Source organism: Mirounga leonina, unplaced genomic scaffold (genome assembly GCF_011800145.1).
Source record: "Mirounga leonina isolate KUSES-001 unplaced genomic scaffold, KU_Mleo_1.0 Mir_114, whole genome shotgun sequence".
NCBI classification, from domain to species: domain Eukaryota; kingdom Metazoa; phylum Chordata; class Mammalia; order Carnivora; family Phocidae; genus Mirounga; species Mirounga leonina.
This window is the reverse complement of record NW_023270265.1, coordinates 728,613-745,338: the sequence shown is the minus strand read 5'-3', so window position 1 is coordinate 745,338 and position 16,726 is coordinate 728,613. Positions and strand designations below refer to the sequence as shown.

Here is a 16,726-nt window from a genome sequence, read left to right as displayed (position 1 = left end):
AAAAAAAAAAAAGAATCCAAAACTCTATACTTGTTCTGATGGAATACTTTTTTTTTTTCATTTGGGTAGTAGTATTGCAGAAGAATATTTGGAATTTTTGGGAAAAAATTTCTGGACTATTTTATATTTGTATATGTATGTACCTTGTCCAGTGGGAACATTTAAAGGAGTTTGTGGTATTTATTTTGTTCTGGATGGTCAGTTTTAAGTTTGGAAATATACTTAGATCCTCTGAGGTGATGTACATTTTAACATCACTATGTAAAGTTCTAGAGCTCTAGAGTATACTCTAAATTCTTTGGTTCAGAAGATATATTGTATCCAGTACCATCCAGTAGAACTCCCTGTGATGATGGAAATATTCTGTACCTGTGATGTCCAATATGGTAGCCACTATCCACATGTAGTTATTGAGCAGAGGTGGCTGGTGAGGCTGAGGAAGTAAACTTTTCATTTTAATTAAATTAATTAAATTTAAATAATCACATGTGACTAGAGGCTACTAATTCGGACAGTGCAGGTATAGACAGTATTTTATTAGACATTTAATGCTATCAGCAGTACATTCTGAAAATGTCCTAGTCTTTAAATCTTACTTCAGAACTCCTAAGATATTCCATTATTAATAACCTTTTGACATAAAAGAGTTGAATTATGCGGGAATCTGTATCTTCTAAATTGTGTGGATCCAGATTTATATTCTATTAGCAGTAGAGCTCTATGTAAGAAAATGTTCTGTGTTCACGTCTAGTTATCCTCCGTAGTGTAGTGGTTATCACATTCGCCTCACACAGTCTAGTTATCCTTTCCTACTTAGAGGTAGTTTGAATATAACACCTTTATTGAGGTACAATTCACATATTATATGATTCACTCATTTAAAATATATAATTCAGGGTCGCCTGGGTGGCTCAGTCGGTTGAGCATCCGACTCTTGATTTTGGCTCAAGTCATTATCTCAGGGTCGTGAGATTGAGCCCCACATCGCGCTATGCACTTGGTGGGAGGTCTTCTTGAGGTTCTCTCTTTCCCCCTCCCTCTGCCCCTCTCCCTGCTCACATGTGCACACATGCACACACGCTTTCTCCCTCCCTCAAATAAATAAATAAATCTTCAAAAAAATAACAAAATAAAAATAATGTAATTCAGTGATTTTTAGTGTAGTCAGAGTTACACAACCATTACCATGATCAGTTTTAGAACATTTTCATCAGAAACCCCATTGGCAGTGTGACTCCTCATTTCCTCCTAAAGTTTTAGTCCTAGGTACCATCAGTCTACTTTCTGTCCTATGAATTTGCCTTTTCTGGATATTTTGTATAAATAGACTCATGCAATATGTGATGTTCTGTGACTGGTTTCTTTCACCTAGCCTAATGTTTACAGGGTTCATCCATGTGATAACATGTATTATACCTCATTTCCTTTTTAGTGCTAAATAATCTTCCATTGTGTGGATATACCACATTTTATCCATTCCTCAGTTGATGGACATTTGTATTGTTTCTCCTTTTTGATTATTAGAGTTAATGCTGCTCTGAACAATTACAAGTTTTTGTATGGGGATATCTTTTCACTTCTCTTGGGTATATACTTAAGATTGAAATTTCTGGGTCCTATGGTAACCAGTGTTTAACTTTTTGAGGAACTTCCAGACTGTTTTCCAAAGTGACTGCACCACTTTACATTCCTACCAGCAGTGAACGAGGGTTCCATTTTCTCCACATCTTTGCTAACACTCGTTATTATCTATCTTTTTGATTATTGCCATCATTTTAGATGTGAGGTAGTATCTCATTTTAGTTTTGATTTGCTTTTCCCTGATGGCTAATGCAACTTACAGGTTTTGAACCTATCATTAAGCATTTCAGTCTTCAGGGGCGCCTGGGTGGCTCAGTTGGTTAAGCATCCAGCACTTGATTTTGGCTCAGGTTATGATCTCAGACTTGTGAGATCAAGCCCTGCGTGGGGCTCTGCGTTGGGTGTGGAGCCTGCTTAAGATAATCTCTTCCTCCGCCCTCACAAAAAAACCATTTCAATCTTCAGGTATCATGACTGCCTTTTTTTTTTTTTTAAGTAGGCTCCATGCCCAGCATGGAGCCCAATGAGGGGCTTGAACTCAGGACCCTGAGATCAAGACCTGTACTCAGATCAAGGGTTGGACGCTTAACTGACCAAGCCTCCCAGGTGCTCCTCATTACTGCTTTTTAATTGATATTTGTTTAGTATGGATTTACTTTAAAGTTTCACATCGCCTCTTGGGGCACCTGGGTGGTGCAGAGTGGGTTGAGTGTCTGACTCTCGGTTTTGACTCAGGTCATGATCTCAGGGTCGTGAGATTGAGCCCCACTTCGGGCTGTGTGCTCAGTGCAGAGTCTGCTTGGGATTTTCTCTCCTTCTCCCTCTGCCCCTCTCCCCGCCCCCCCCCCCAAGTGTGCATGCACGTGCATGCTCTCGCTCTCTCAAATAAATAAATGAATCTTTAAAGTTTCACATCTCTTAACAGGGGACCTGTTTTTAATTTGTGAAATATACATGGTATTGGGATCTTTGATTAAGAGAATACTCTCTCATGAGAAGTTACTGAAGTGTAATTCCAGTGGGCTGGCTAACATATATTGTGCTCATGGCGTTAGCGGCCTAGATATACTTTACCAATTCTGACTTGGTAGTCTCCATCGATATATATAGTAAAAGAGCATATCAGAAGTGGAAATACAAATATTTTTGAGTGTCTGTTGGTGGGCAAGAAAGGGTTGATATTTTAGAAAATACTCTGAGGGTTAAATGTTTCTTAAGGATGCTTTGAATTTCCTATACCTTGGATTCTTCTCTGGTTGAATTTTTACTTGAAAAGGGCATAGAATAAGGTGTTTCACTCTTTCTTACCTGTCATCCCTTTCCTTTGAAATCCTTTTTCCTGCTATACTTTAAGGATGTCTTTTGGGATAAGCAAGCTAAATTAATACAGGGTCATAGATTTGCTGCATTTCTGTGTAGAATGTCTGTAAAGATACCTTTGATTGCAACTGAAAGGGGTTCTCTCATTTGGAGGGAGTCCTTAAACCAACCCACTTCATGTTGGTTGCAACCCAAATCAATGTCACCAGCATTTTGAGTACTTAATGTGTGAATTTTTGTATATTTTTACATACTTAAAAATGCATATAGCTTATACAAATCTTGGGTTTTTAGACCACAAGGAACCTTTGGAGATCACCTAGTCTTAACCTGTAACTGTGTAAATGAACTGAGGTCCATAGAGGAGACATAATTTGCCTAAGAATATGGCTCATTTTACACACAAACACACCCCCACATCTTCTTTATCCATTCATCTGCCGTTGGACATTTACGCTGCTTCCATATCTTGGCTATTGTAAATAATTCTGCAGTAAACATAGGGATACATATATCTTTTTGAATTAGTGTTTTCATTTTCTTTAAAGATGGAAGTGGAATTACTGGATTGTATGGTATTTCTATTTTACTTTTTTTTAAGGAAACTTCATACTCATGCTCCAGTTTGCATTCCCATTAGCAGTGCATGAAGGTTCCTTTTGCTCTATGTCCTTGCCAATACTTGTCATTTCTTGTCTTTTTGATGAATTGGTAAAGATGTGTGGGTGTGTGTGTACATGTATATACATACCCAACAGAATGCAACTCAGCCAAAAAAATAATGAACTTTGCCATTTGTGACAACATGGATGGACCAAGAGCATATTATGCAAAGTGAAATAAATCAGAGAAAGACAAATACCAAATGATTTTACTTATATATAGAATCTGTACATTTTTTAAAAAGATTATTTGTTTATTTATTATTTGAGAGAGAGAAGCAGACTCCCTGCTGAACAGAGAGCCTGACTTGGGGCTCGATCCCAGGACCCTGAGATCATGATCTGAGCCAAAGGCAGATGCTTAACTGACTGAGCCACCCAGGCACCCCTTTACTTATATGTAGAATCTAAAAAACAAACAAAAAACAAAAGCAGATGCATAAATATAGAGAACAAACTGGTGGTTGCCAGAGGGGAGATTGGGGTGGCGTTGGCAAAATAGGTAAAGGGGATTAAGAGGTACAAACTTCCAGTTATAAAATAAATAAGTTACAGAGGTGAAAAGTACAGCATAGGGAAGACAGCCAGTAATATTGTAATAACATTGTATGACAGATGGTGTGTGGCAGATGGTGGCTATACTTATCATGGTGAGCACTGAGTATGTATAGAATTGTCAAATCACTATGTTGTACACCTGAAATTAATATAACATTGTATGTCAACTATGCTTCAAAAAAAAGAATATGGGTAATTACATAGGTAACGTACCTTGAGTACTTGGATGGTGTTGAATGAATAAATGTATACTGAATTGATGACAGAGCTGAGGCTGGACTCTGGGCCTCTTGACTCAGACTGATGTTTTTCCCTCCTATTAAGCCATGTTCCAGATAGTACAGATTTTGCTAGTTGTACTATAGAAACCCAAAAGAAAACAAATGTAAATAACCCAAGCTTCTCTTATAACATTATCTTTGAAATATTTACAGCTGAAGGCAGGTACAATCTCTACACAGCGGATGGGAAATACATCTTCAAGGAGAGAGAATCATTTGATGGGCGAAACATTTTAAAGGTCAGTACGTAGCAGGGTGAATTGGAAATCCTTTGGTATGTGTCCTAAAACGAGGAAAACAAGTCGTTCTCCTTTTAACAATAAAGTATATTTTTCTCATGCTTCTCATGAGGATCATTGATTCAGAGGCCTGGCTAAAAAAAAAAAAAAATTATTTTTTAATGTCCTAAAGGAAGAGAAATCTTTTTGAATCTGTTGAAGCTGTGATATCTCTTAGAGTACTTGAAATTGGTGAGTTCAGAAACAAGTACCCTGACTACATGGACTCACAGGAATACGTTGATTTTAACCTGGTGAGTTTTACTCTGTATTTTACCTCTAGAGGTCTGAGTTTGCAATTTTTTTTTTAAGTGAAAAAGAATTGTTTGTTTTGTTCTAGTAGACTTTTTTCTTCACCCACAGTCCCTCTCTAAAGTTGTTTTGTAATCTGTTTTTACTCAGGAATAGCCCATGTTTTGAAAAGTAGGTGGTCTCTTTCTGACAGTTGAGGCTTTGCTTCCTGAGTGTTAAATTAATCTATGAAATTTCCATAAAAAGGCTTCTTCAGGATTGCATTTATGTTTCTCCTACAGACCACATTCTGTAATATCCATGATTTATGCCGTCTCTGTCAGGTTAGCATGTCCTTGTGCCTCTGGGCACACGGAAACAGAAGTTGATACAATGGAGGGGTTTGGATTCTTCATTTCACTTGTTCCATAATGGTTTAGGTCATACCTTTTTTTTTTTTTTTGAAGATTTTATTTATAAGACAGAGAGAGACACAGCGTGAGCAGGAACACAAGCAGGGGGAGCGGGAGAGGGAGAAGCAGGCTTCCCACGGAGCAGGGAGCCTGATGGCGGGGCTCGATCCCAGGACCCCGGGATCATGACCTGAGCCGAAGGCAGGCGTTTAACGACTGAGCCACCCAGGCGCCCCTAGGTCATACCTTTTCAAGGCCATACATTTTTTGGAGCTGGGAGGAGAGTGTATGTATATAACTTCAGAATAAGCTTTAGCTTTAGAAAGGCTTTTTCTTTTTCCTTCCCCACCCCATCCTCCATTGCCTTATCCGGTCACTTGGCATTTTTCTTGCCAAATGCCTAATGTGACCCCGTTACCTCTAATGACATCACTTCAGCAGCTGCAAACTTCTTACCGCAGAGCCCGGCCTGGCAGTGACCGGATTCCCTCTTAGGGAGGCATTCAGGCTCCTGCCCTGCAGAGCTATGTCAATTTCTTCTTTTCCTTGCTATCTTTCCTCTTTTTTCAGTGCTCCTCTTGTTGTCAAAGTAGCTATGGTAGCTTTGGTTTGAGTGGCAAGCTGCTAATGAATTCAGCTATAGTTTACTGATTTTCCCAGGCCCCTAGCTTCAGTGTGATATGAATCTTTCTCCTCCTCCATCTCATTTCCTGGGGCTTTTCCAATAATAGCATTAATCACTTTGCTTTTTTGTTGTTTTTGTTAGTTTGATTAAGAAAGAAAGTAGACCGAATGGGGAAAGAAATCTATAGGAAGGACTCAAGCCACCTTGATTCTTTTGGAATCAGAATTAAAGCTCTGAAGGTGTGCTGATGAAAGTCAAGTGTGAGGTGCCGGGCCATCTGTAAGAGGGAGGTGATGGCAGAGAGCGTGTGTGGTGGCTGCAGGAACGGTAGGGGTCTCTCGCCTGATACTTCGTTTCTCTCACTCTGGAGAGCCAGTCTTCCAATTTAAAGATACTTTGCCTTGAAGTCTTCCTCACCACCCCAGTAATGACATGGGTGCAGCTCCCTCTAGTGTTAACAAGGGCTTGCTATGTTAGTAGTACCCTCACCGGTTCATGCCTCCTCAGAGTTTTAGAGCTGGGCTCAGCCAGGGACTTCCAGACCATTTAATCCACTTTACCGCTTCAGTCTCTCAGGGCACAAGATCCAGTGTGGTTAAAGCGACTTGCCAAAGGTTACTGCTAGTTAGTAGCTGAGTCTGAATCAATAAAAAGATTCAAATCACAGGGTTAGCATTGTTTCTGTTGCCTCCCATAAAGATGCTTAGTGTTTAGGTAGAGATCATTAGGTATTTGAAGTTGGGCATATCTGTTTGAACTGTGATAAAGTCTGATTAGAAGTCATTTCATAAATGTTGGGGCAATGGTGTGTGCCAGTTAGTCTAAAACTGTGGCTAATTAAGAATTAGACTTGAATTGAATGCAGTACTAACACACCAACAGAAGTACTTACTGAGTGTATACCATCTGCCAGAGCATGTGTCCTGCAGATAAAACAGTCATTATGATACAGTCCCTACCTTCCAGGAGCTTCCTGTCTTTGAGGAGTACAGACGGTTAATAGGCAATTACAGTACAAAGTGATCGGGGTGAGTTATGAATATGGAGAAGTCCCTTTGAACACAGATAGAACAAAGTGTGCTTTGATACAGTGTCCAGTATTTTACTTTTTAATCATTAGCTGCAGAAAATGTAAGCTTTCACCTACATTCAGTCAAAGGAATTCACTTTTCTTTGAAAATAAAGGTAAAACATGGCCTCCAACAATTACCCATGCCCAAAGGCAGAAGAGGTAATAATTGTGTTTGTGAAGTAGCTATGGTAGCCCACCTTTTGGAATTACCATGAATGAACATGCCTTTCTCAATTAGAACATGAGAACCCATGGGCCCAGAAACCCTTGGGGAGAAAAAGATTCATAAAAACCAATGAATCATATATGTAGTTTTATACCAGATAAAATTACTATGTTTAGAAGGAGAAAACATCAATTTCACTAACAAGATAGGAACTGACTTGGAGAAAACCGAAAGGTTAACCGCCCTGGTTGTTCAGGAGGCCAGGCATATGTGTGTAGCATATTAACAGCTGCATAGGTCAAGGATCAGGAATGCTGGTGATGAGAAGCAGCCTTGGAAAAAAATCAACTTCATCTACTATTCAAAGAGAAACAAAACGAGAAAGCAAATCATTGCTCATTGCTGTAGGAATTTAATAAGTAACAGCCAATTGCTATTCTACTCCATGAAGAGAATCAGTCCTTTTGGCTTGGTGGAATATTATGTGTTCTGGGTGCCTTAATAAGAAAGAGAAAAAGTCTTTAATGACTTTGGGAGGTTTTGTACTGCTCTTTTGAGAGTTGTTGCAGCGGTAATAGACCAGCGTTGGGTTATTCTTAGCTGAAATAAGAATTTTCTTACCTTAAGAAGGACTTTGGAAGAACTGACAACTAAAGAATCACTGTCCTGTGTTTTTTGAACCAGAAAAGGAACATATTTAGTTATGGTGGGTTGTGAGGGAAGACTGACAGCTCTGAAAGGAGAATGTATGAGGGAAGAAGACCTAGGCCAAATTCAGAGGGTAGCGTCCCCTCAGAGAGTTTCTATTTCTGATCTAAGAAATAGGAACAATGATGTTGTTTGTTTATCCATAAGGCAGTGATAAACTTGAAATTGGAGAAACCATGCCGACCTAAAGACACACTGCTATAAATAACTGCCCTCTTGCAAGTAGGACAATCAGTCCTGCCAGCTTCGCAGAGAGAGGTGGTCTTATTGGCAGTCTGTTTGGGGGGCCTCTGAGCTGGCCTCAAGCCGTAGAATCACTGTTCCAGAACTGTACTCTCAGCACATTGAACACGAGCATGGTGTTAACTATTCGAAAGCATAGCTTCTAACTGCAGAGTGAAGAGGGGTTTTCAGAGCCCTAGCTTGTACTCACCAGAGGAGGTGGTGTCATGCAAATAAAGGCACAGTTGATGTATTTGGGAAGGAATAGAAAGAAAGTGTTATAGGTCCCAGAATCAAAGGACACCATGAAAGTGCCATTTCTTTAGACACTTAAAAATCCTGGAAAATATAAACCAAATAAAAAGGAGATGAATTTGTGCCTTTTCTATTTTATATATAGGAATCTTTAAATTTAGAGAAAGAGGGAATGGGTGCTATTAAACCGTATTAAGTTGTTTTTTTTTTTTTAAGATTTTATTTATTTATTTGAGACAGAGAGAATGAGAGAGAGAGCACATGAGAGGGGGGAGGGTTAGAGGGAGAAGCAGACTCCCTGCCGAGCAGGGAGCCCGATGTGGGACTCGATCCAGGGACTCCAGGATCATGACCTGAGCCAAAGGCAGTAGCTTAACCAACTGAGCCACCCAGGCGCCCCCGTATTAAGTTTTTTTTAAAGATTTATTTATTCATGGGGAGGAGGGGCAGAGGGAGAGGGAGAGCGGAAGCAGACTCCCTGCTGAGTATGGCGCCCCAACGTAGGCTGATCCAGGACTCTGAGATCATGCCCTGAGCTGAAACCAAGAGTCCGATGCTTAACCGACTGAGCCACCCAGGCGCCTCTAAAACGTATTAATTTTTAATACTTTACTTGGAAATATGTTTTAATTTAGCTACGTTGTGACTTTTCTCAAAAGCTGTAAATGGTAGTAACTCAAATATTTCATTCATTTTTGCTTTTGTTCTATCTGCCCCTTAACATCTTTACAAAAGGACAGGTAGAATAAATAAATTTAAGTGAGATCTTTATTTAATTTGCTTAAGGAAGCTATTTAAAAATATGTACTATTTTATCTTTTTTGGTGAAACATATACATAGAAAAGGGCATGAAATATATATATATATATACTGTTTAACAAATAATCAGGAAGTGAACAGTGTAACTACTACCAAGGTCAAAAAGTAGAACATACCTCCCTTGTCCCTCCCTGGCCAACTCCAGTTTGTTTGTCCTAAGGTAACAAAGTCACAATTAAATTCTTAAAAAACACTTTCAGGGGGCGCCTGGGTGGCTCAGTTGGTTAAGCGACTGCCTTCGGCTCAGGTCATGATCCTGGAGTCCCTGGATCGAGTCCCGCATCGGGCTCCCTGCTCGGCAGGGAGTCTGCTTCTCCCTCTGACCCTCCCCCCTCTCATGTGCTTGCTCTCTCTCATTCTCTCTCTAATAAATAAATAAAATCTTTAAAAAAAAAAAAACACTTTCAGTGAAGATGCTTGTTTTGAATGACTACTTTGTTTCAGAGTATTGAAAAGCTGAATTCATTTTTGTTTTTTTCTAGGGAAGAGTCGAGAACTATATAGTAATTTTTTTAAAAAGGATATTAGGAGCACCTGGCTGGTTCAGTCAGTAGAGCATGGGACTCTTGATTTTGGGGTCGTGAGTTCGAGCCCCCTGTTGGGTGTGGAGCTTACTTAAAAGAAAAAGGGGGGGGTGCCTGGGTGGCTCAGTCGTTAAGCGTCTGCCTTTGGCTCAGGTCATGATCCCGGGGTCCTGGGATCGAGCCCCGTGTCGGGCTCCCTGCTCCGCGGGAAGCCTGCTTCTCCCTCTCCGACTCCCCCTGCTTGTGTTCCCCCTCTCGCTGTGTCTCTCTCTGTCAAATAAATAAATAAAATTAAAAAAAAAAAACCATTAATGACTGCAAAGAGAGACTAGTGTTTAGAAACTATGTTATTTCTTCTTTAAAAAATATTTATTTTAGGGCGCCTGGGTGGCTCAGTTGGTTAAGCGACTGCCTTCGGCTCAGGTCATGATCCCGGAGTCCCTGGATCGAGTCCCGCATCGGGCTCCTTGCTCCGCGAGGAGTCTGCTTCTCCCTCTGACCCTCCCCCCTCTCATGCTCTCTCTCTCTATCTCATTCTCTCTCTCAAATAAATAAATAAAATCTTAAAAAAAAAAAAAAAAAAAAAAAAAAGAAAAAAAAATATTTATTTTAGAGAGTGCTCCAGCGTGCATACACGAGAGTGGGGGAAGGGCAGAGGGAGAGAGAGAGAATCTCCAGCAGACTCCCCCGCTGACTGCAGAGCCTGATGTGTGCTCAATCTCACCACCTTGAGATTATGACCTGAGCTGAAATCACGAGTTGGATGCTTAACCAACTGAGCCACCCAGGCACCCCAGAAACTATTATTTCTAAGGAAGAAAACATTGTGTCTTACATTATCCATTATCCAATTCAATTTTCAGCTGTATTATATATTGTTACTGAAAATTACTTCTTGGTTACGTGGCTCTTTAGAATTCTTTTTTCGCCCCCGCAAAACTCAACTCTTTTAGAAAGGCTTTCTTTGAAAGTCTGTCACTAAATGTTCCGTTGCACTATTATATCAGGATAAACAACAGCAAATCAAATGTAGAATAAAATTATTATCTCTCACTACCACCATAGCTATGGTGTTGTTTTTACTACCCAATATTTCTGTGACTTGAAATTTTTTTTTTTAAAGATTTTATTTATTTATTTGACAGAGAGATAGTGAGAGCAAGAACACAAGCAGGGGGTGTGGGAGAGGGAGAAGCAGGCTTCCTGCTGAGCAGGGAGCCCGATGTGGGGCTCGACCCCAGGACCCTGGGATCATGACCTGAGCCGAAGGCAGATGCTTAACGACTGAGCCACCCAGGCGCCCCTGTGACTTGAAATTTTAATCTTTATGTAAAATCAATAAACAGATGTCACTTCCTCTCTAAGCTATTTATGCATATACACTGTTAACACTAAGTTCAGTTCCCTTGGACATACTAGTATTTTGTAATAGTTTTTCTCCATAGCATTGAAAGTAGTCACGTTATTCTTTTTTTTTTTTTTTTTTTTTTTTTTTAAGATTTTATTTATTTGCGAGAGAGAGAATGAGAGACAGAGAGCATGAGAGGGAGGAGGGTCAGAGGGAGAAGCAGACTCCCTGCTGAGCAGGGAGCCTGATGTGGGACTCGATCCTGGGACTCCGGGATCCTGACCTGAGCCGAAGGCAGTTGCTTAACCAACTGAGCCACCCAGGCGCCCCGTCACATTATTCTTGATAATCATGTGAAGTAAGAAATGTGTTAGAGGAGCAAACATACAACTTTCTGAAGAATTTCACTCATCAAGTTAAGATGTGGAAAAGGTCAATTAGAGAATAAGAGACTCCATGGAAATTACATATATATTTATATATATTTTTTATATATATAAATTTATATAATATATAGTTTATATAAATTTATATATATAAAACGCACATATATTCAATTAAGCATTGGAAGATAAAGTTAAAATCTCTGGCAAAGGTGAAGACATGGAAATATAAGGGAAAAATATGACAAAGAGGATCCTTGAGCAGTGTAAAAATTAACTATAAAGATTCTAAACGGAAAAGAAAAAGATCCTAAAAGAATTACAGGTGAAAAAAACAAAAAGATGCTCTAAGGAGAAAGTAGAGAGAGCATGAGTTCTTGAACTTGGATGAAGAAGGCTGTAGACTGGGAGTGCCCCGAGGCACCTGGCAGTTGCAAAGAAAAATCCTCTCCAGAAGACAGTTTCATCACTCTCTGCCTAGTAATATTCCTCCAAGGAACTTTGCCCCCCAAAATGGCCAGTACACAAAGATAACTGGGCCTGTGAGGAGACCATTCCCCATAAGCAAACAGACATCTAAAACTCAAAGACACGAGATACTGGAGTCATGAGACTTAGGCTGAAAACAGCTATGTTTACTGTGTTCAGAGAAATTAAAAGCCAAGCTTAAAATTGTTATCAGGTAATTGGGAACTGTTACAAAAGCAAAGGGACGTAGCAGTTTTAAAAATCAAATAGAAATGCTAGAACTGTAAAATGCAATAACTGAAATTAGGAGCTCAGTGGATAGGTTTAGCAGCAAAGTAGGCATAGCTGAAGAGATGGAGTGGGCTGGAAGTTAGGTCAGAAGAAATCATCCAGAACGTGGTGCATGGACAGAGGGAAAGGTAAAAATTGGAGCTGAGAGGATAAGAGACATGTAGGACAGAGTGAGAATATCTAACTAACTTGCATTTAGTCGGAGTCCCAGAAGGAGAAGAGAGAAAGACCAGGGCAGAGCTGATGAAAGACCTCAACTCACTGATCAAGGAGCACAGGAGTCCCAAACAGGAGTTCTGTGAACTGAGCTTATATTGTACTTTTCTTTCCTACAACTTGTGACTGCGTCACAGACAACTTAATGAAACTACTAGGCCCCCAGTAGTTTTTAAACTGAATTGGGGCACCTGGATGGCTCAGTTGGTTAGCGTCTGCCTTCGGCTCCCCTGTCTTAGCGGGGAGTCTGCTTCTCCTTCTTCCTCTGTGATCTCTCTCACTCTCTCTCAATTAAATAAATTGTAAAGATTTTATTTATTTATTAGAGAGAGTGTGCGCGCACGAGACAGAGAGAGGGAACACAAGCGGTGGGAGAGGGACAGTCAGACTCCCCGCTGAGCAGGGAGCCGGATGCGGGGCTCCATCCCAGGACCCTGGGATCATGACGTGAGCCAAAGACAGACACTTAACCCACTGTGCCACCCAGGCGCTCCTAAATAAATAAAAATCTTAAAAAAAACCCAAAACGGAATGGCTGGAATTTGTTGGCAATACCTACATTACAAAGAACAAAAAACAAAACAGGAAATTCAGCTAAAGAATGTGTTTCTTTCTTTTTTTTTTTTTTAAGAATGTGTTTCTTAAAGTAGGTGATAAGAAAGAAGGATAAAAGGTATCCAGGAATTCTTTTTACTATTCTTATTCTTAGAACTTTGCTATAAGTATGAAACTGTCAAAATAAAATTTTCTAAAAGAAGGAAAGACAGACGTGCACTTAGGAGAGGGATAGGGACCCTAGCCATTTGTTGCGTGTGTGTGTGTGTGTGTGTATACTTTTTTTTTTAATAACTTTTTTTTTTTGAAGATTTTATTTATTTATTTGAGAGAGAGAATGAGATAGAGAGACCATGAGAGGGGGGAGGGTTAAGCTTGGCTTTTAATTTCTCTGAACACAGTAAACATAGCTGTTTTCAGCCTAAGTCTCATGACTCCAGTATCTCGTGTCTTTGAGTTTTAGATGTCTGTTTGCTTATGGGGAATGGTCTCCTCACAGGCCCAGTTATCTTTGTGTACTGGCCATTTTGGGGGGCAAAGTTCCTTGGAGGAATATTACTAGGCAGAGAGTGAAATCAAAAGAAGAGCAGGGAGCCCGACGCCGGACTCGATCCAGGAACTCCAGGATCATGACCTGAGCCGAAGGCAGTAGCTTAACCAACTGAGCCACCCAGGCGCCCTGTGTGTATACTTTTTTTTTTTTGATAACTACCTTCCAGAAGAGTTTATTGAAGTCTTGGCTGTGTTTTGTTTCATTGTTTAAGATAGATGCAGCTTTTATTAATTGTTGATCTTATCGCAAAATTTGGGCCATTTGATCTCAAAGGGTATAAAAGTTTAATGTAAGGAACAACTCTCTAAGTAGAATGTTTCATATTAGAGTAAGCTACTAGAAGGTAGCAGTATCTTTCTTTTTTTTTTCTTAAAGATTTTATTCATTTATTTGGCAGCGAGAGACACAGCAAGAGAGGGAATACAAGCAGGGGGAGTGGGAGAGGGAGAAGCAGGCTTCCTGCTGAGCAGGGAGCCCAATACGGGGCTTGATCCCAGGACCCTGGGATCATGACCTGAGCCGAAGGCAGATGCTTAACAACTGAGCCACCCAGGCGCCCCGGTAACAGTATCTTTCATTAGAGTGTTTTTTGTTTGAAGAAATGAGAGTTCATTTCTCTAAAAAACCATTCTTCCTGCTGTCATCCTTTTCAGACTATTCCCTATTTAATTCCCTGAAACCTAGTTCTCTCCTCTATTGTTGAACTGAAACAACACTGTAAAAGGTCACCGGTGGCCCTGTTTGTTTAGTGCCTTGACCTACTTTTACTTTTTCCCAGTAACCACACTGAGAGTATTAAGCCCTTTTCTCCTTCAAATGTTCTCTTCTCTTGGCTTCAGTGGCCATTGGCGCTCCTGGTTTTTTCCCTGCCACTGAATCTACTTTTTTTTTTTTTTTTTTTTAATTCACTGCCTTGTAGGGCTACTTTCTAAGGTTTTGTCCTTATCTCTCTGTTTCTCTTTTACTGAAATCTTGTTATGTGCAAATTCTACTCATTCTTCAAGTACAGATAGTCCCTCTATGTGTATTGGTAAGGCCCATCCCCCTCCATGACACTCTTCCCTCCTCTCCTCACCTTGATCTTGCAGAGACCTGTCACGTGCTCCCCAGTGTTTAGCAATTTTCTTGCACCTAGCAAGCACTCAGCTAGCTTTTCCAGATTAACTGACTAAAACTGTTTTTTACAGAAATCAGATTTTGGAGGAGGATAAGAAAAAGATTTTCTGTTTGCCAAAGGGGATAGTTTTTAACCCCATACTTGAGATTGTAAACTCTTAGAGCAGGGCCAGCAAACTGTAGTCTGAGGGCCAGCTAAGTCCTGCCCCCTGTTTTGCATATGGCCCTCAAACTATGAATGTTTTTTATGTTTTTTTAATGGTTGAAAAAATCAAAAGGAGTAATATTTCAGGACATGTAAAAATCATGTAAAATTCAAATGCCATGGTCCATAAATAAAGTTTTATTGGAACACGGCCACCCTCGTTTGGTTATGCACGTCTGACTGCTTTAGTGCCACAGGGCCAGAGTTGAGAAGTTGTGACAGATGCCATATGGACACCTCGCCCTTTATGGGAAAAGTTTGCTGACACCTAAATGGTTAGAGTTTAGTTTAATTTTCTTTTATTTCTCTCAACACAACTTCTTTATGATTAGATATGATGCTCATATTTAATAGACCCTCAAGTTATACTAATTATGTCATAAATATTCTGTTAGCAGTCAATCCTATTGAATTTCTATTTACTTGAATCTTTTCTAGCAAACGTTTATTTTTATTTTTAAAGATTTTATTTACTTGAGAGAGAGCATGAGCGAGAGAGAGAGCACGAGTGAGAGAGAGCATGAGCCAGGGGGAGGGCAGAGGGAGAGGGACAAGGAGACTCCCCACTGAGCAGAAGAGCCCCATGCAGGGCTCGAGCCCAGGACCCAAAACCTGAGCCGAAGGCAGACGCTTAATCAACTGAGCCACCCAGTCATCGCTGTTTATTTCTTTTTTTATTTCTTTTATTTATTTCTTTTTTAAGATTTATTTATTTATTTATTTGACAGAGAGTGACACAGGGAGAGAGGGAACACAAGCAGAGGGGGTGGAAGAGGGAGAAGCAGGCCTCCCGCTGAGCAGGGAGCCCGATGCGGGGCTCGATCCCAGGACCCTGGGACCATGACCCGAGCTGAAGGCAGACGCTCAACGACTGAGCCACCCAGGCGCCCCTATTTCTTTTTTTTAAATGAGTTTACTAAATTCAAGAAAAAGCCCCAAATTAAATATACCTATAGCTCGTAACTGACCATCCTCTGTTAATAAGTGAAGTTCATTTTTCAGTTAAATTTGATTGCAGCTTTAATAGTCCACATAGCAAGAATCAGCTGATATGGATCATAGTGAACTTGAATTTACACTTAACTTCCTTTTATTTCAGAATGTATCCAAGACTAATTTTATGTTTCTCTGTGGTACACATTCATTAACTTGAAAGATAAACAATGATTTCTTTTGCCATTTCATTTATGCCTTATTACAGAGTATATTAATAAAAATTATTGAATGAGAAATAAAGAACACTGCTCTTGTAAATAAATTGTGCAGATTTTATAATTAGCATGAATATCAGAAAAACCTGAAGTTTAAGAACAGCCTGGGACAAGACATCTTGTCAAAATACGGCCACTATTATTTTGCTCTAGTGATAAAATATGGCTCCACCTCCATTCTTGATGGTTGGAAAACAAAACTCATGAAAATGGGAGATTTCAGGAAATCATTAGGGGCTTTTTCATATTTTGCTAGTAATAGAAATAACATACTGTATATGAAAAGACGTGAAATACTTCTGCCAGGTGATTGGGCAGTTTTTTCAAGCATCAGAGATAAAAGTGCAGTTTGAAATGCTTCAGTTTGGTTTTAAGCTATTGGGGTGAGGTGGGAGCCAGGGGGAAGATTCATGCCTAAGCAGTATTTTACCAAAACTTTTCCTCTGCTTTTGTTTTACGTGTCGCTTTGCCTGGAAAGTGAAGTCTTAAAACACTAATGAGGGCAACCAAAGACATGACTGTCAGTGAGGTGAAACCATCATTAACATGAAACTGGAAAACGAGCACTTGGCTGATTTTTGACAGAGCCAACATTCATCCTAGAATGATGCTCCTTCTCTGGCCTGTTGCTGTCTGTTCGTACACGATATTTTTTTTTTTTTCT

At 40.0% G+C, this 16,726-nt stretch overlaps 1 protein-coding gene across 6 annotated transcripts in view; it reads left to right on the top strand.

The window, feature by feature from the left end:
- ASCC1 (activating signal cointegrator 1 complex subunit 1) overlaps positions 1-16,726 on the top strand; it is a 108,939-nt gene that overhangs the window by 75,515 nt on the left and 16,698 nt on the right. For 5 of the 6 annotated variants that reach the window (XM_035021262.1, XM_035021256.1, XM_035021234.1 and 2 more), the window contains exon 9: positions 4,556-4,641. The exons of the other annotated variant lie outside the window; for it this stretch is intronic. In XM_035021262.1, the coding sequence (XP_034877153.1) occupies positions 4,556-4,641 (86 nt within the window). The remainder of the gene's footprint in view (positions 1-4,555; positions 4,642-16,726) is intronic. 6 annotated transcript variants of the gene reach the window in all.